General features: G+C 43.6%; 1 protein-coding gene across 1 annotated transcript in view; it reads right to left on the bottom strand.

Annotated features, from left to right (window-relative positions):
* thoc3 (THO complex 3) overlaps positions 1-576 on the bottom strand; it is a 17,417-nt gene extending 16,841 nt beyond the window's left edge. Inside the window, exon 1 of the mRNA XM_043703758.1 lies at positions 191-576. Coding sequence (XP_043559693.1) covers positions 191-373 — 183 coding nt within the window. The 5' untranslated portion in view covers positions 374-576. The remainder of the gene's footprint in view (positions 1-190) is intronic.
* Positions 577-2,101: the final 1,525 nt, after the last annotated feature.

Genomic DNA, 2,101 nt, shown 5'->3' with positions numbered 1-2,101 from the left:
TTGATGGGGGTGGCGTGTGTGTGTGAGTGAGTGGGTGGGTGGTGGGGTGGTGTGGTGTTATACTGTGACTGTTTTGATCAGATGCTGGGTGTTCCAACCCCCGGGGCCGGACGGGCACACACAGGGGGGAAAAGAGGGAGCTGAGTGGACTTGAAGGTTGACTCTCTCTCTGTTCCATCTCGCCACTCACCAGCCGGTCTTTGTCCAGCACAAACACGCTGGCTGTCTTGTCGAAAGAGCCGGACGCGAGCCTGCGACCATCGCAGCTCCAAGCCACCGAGTGCACCTTGGCTGTATGGGCCGAGAACTCCTTCGTGCGGCCGTTATTTTTGAAATGCTCCTGAGATTCCAGAAGGTAACTGGCGGCCGCCATCTTGCCGGTTTGGACCCTACCTCACAATCCGGGCCGAGGGGGGGAATGGAGGTGAAATTGAGCGGACGGTCACAGGAATCACTTGGTAACGGGAAGACCTCAGACACAACGATACCTTCACTGACAAAAAAATCAAGATTTCTGTCCAAGGTTTTTGAAAATACAATAAATTACCATTTTTAAAACCTTCACGTTCTACGTCCATCACTGGAAAGAAATGGTACAGTCATATCATTTGCTGCTGTCTTAAAGGGGTAATGTCCCTCCCACTGCACACACTAACATACTGGAGTTAGCTGCATACTTCTGACATTTTCACTTATAGAGATGTACAACCTGGAAACAGACCCTTCAGTCCAACTCGTCCATGCTGACCAGATATCCTAATCTATGATGTGGAGCTGCCAGTGTTGGACTGGGGTGGGCAAAGTTGAAAATCACACACACCAGGTTACAGTCCAACCAGTTTATTTGGAAGTACCAGTTTTCAGAGTGCATCTCCTTCATCAGGTAATTAGTGGGGCAGGATCATAAGACACAGAATTTATAGCAAAAGATCACAGTATCATGCAATTAAAACGATATACAGAGGTCATGATTTGGAGATGCTGGTGTTGACTGGGGTGTACAAAGTTAAAAATCACACAACACCAGGTCATAGTCCAACAGGTTTAATTGAAAGCACACTAGCTTGACAGACAATCAATTTTTCAATGTACGACTTAACAGATAATCGATTTTTTAATGTACGACTTAACAGACAATCGATTTTTCAATGTATAATTTCAGTTACATCACACTGTAAATCTTTGCTATAAATTCTGTGTGTTAGGATTGAGCCCTCCACTATCACCTGATGAAGGGGCGACACTCCGAAAGCTAGTGTGCTTCCAATTAAACCTGTCGGATTATAACCTGGTGTTGTGTGATTTTTAATGATATACAGAGAAACCTCGATTATCCAAAGGACATGGGCAGGGAGTATTTCATTTGATCAATCAAATGCCAGATAATCGAATGCCAGATAACATTAGTCAAGCATCAGGACCTTGCAATCTTGTTTGGATAATTCAAAATTTGGTCAATTGAATACTGGATATTTGAGGTTCCTCTGTATTGAATAAATCTAGAATGGGTTGCTGGTTTTGGTTCATTAATATGTAAATCCCAGAACTTCTTTTAAGTCACAGTCTCAAGATAACTTAAGGTTTTATTTTAAAAAGTGACATCTCAGCTCAGACAATGCATTAAGGGTGTGAGGTTAGAGTCTGTCTGTATCCCAATCTTGAGTCAGACTGGTTCTATTTCCAAAGTAGGAATTTAAAAAATGTTATATGGATTGACTGCCTGTAGATTGTGTGCTTTTTGAGCAAAAATAGAATGTATCTGCAAATACAATTCTCCAAATGCAAATTCACCCCACACTTATGTGTGTGTGTGTGGATGCATGTGTGTGTGTGCATGCTTGGTAGAGTGTGTGTGTGAGTGTGACACAGTATAAGCCTGTGAGAGCATGTGTGCATGGGTGTGAGTGTTGAGAGGGTGTATGTGTGTGTCTGAGAGAAAGCATATGTATGAGAGATGGTCTGTGTGAGTATGTAAGTATGTAAGCGTGTGTGTATGTGTGCTTGTGAGAGAATGTATAGTGTAGTGGGGTCACCTGTAGTGTGACATGAACCCAAGATCCTGGTTGAGGCCATCCTCATGGGTACCGAACTTGGCTATCAG

Source organism: Chiloscyllium plagiosum, chromosome 14 (assembly GCF_004010195.1).
Source record: "Chiloscyllium plagiosum isolate BGI_BamShark_2017 chromosome 14, ASM401019v2, whole genome shotgun sequence".
Taxonomy (NCBI): domain Eukaryota; kingdom Metazoa; phylum Chordata; class Chondrichthyes; order Orectolobiformes; family Hemiscylliidae; genus Chiloscyllium; species Chiloscyllium plagiosum.
This window is presented reverse-complemented; position numbering and strand designations above follow the sequence as displayed.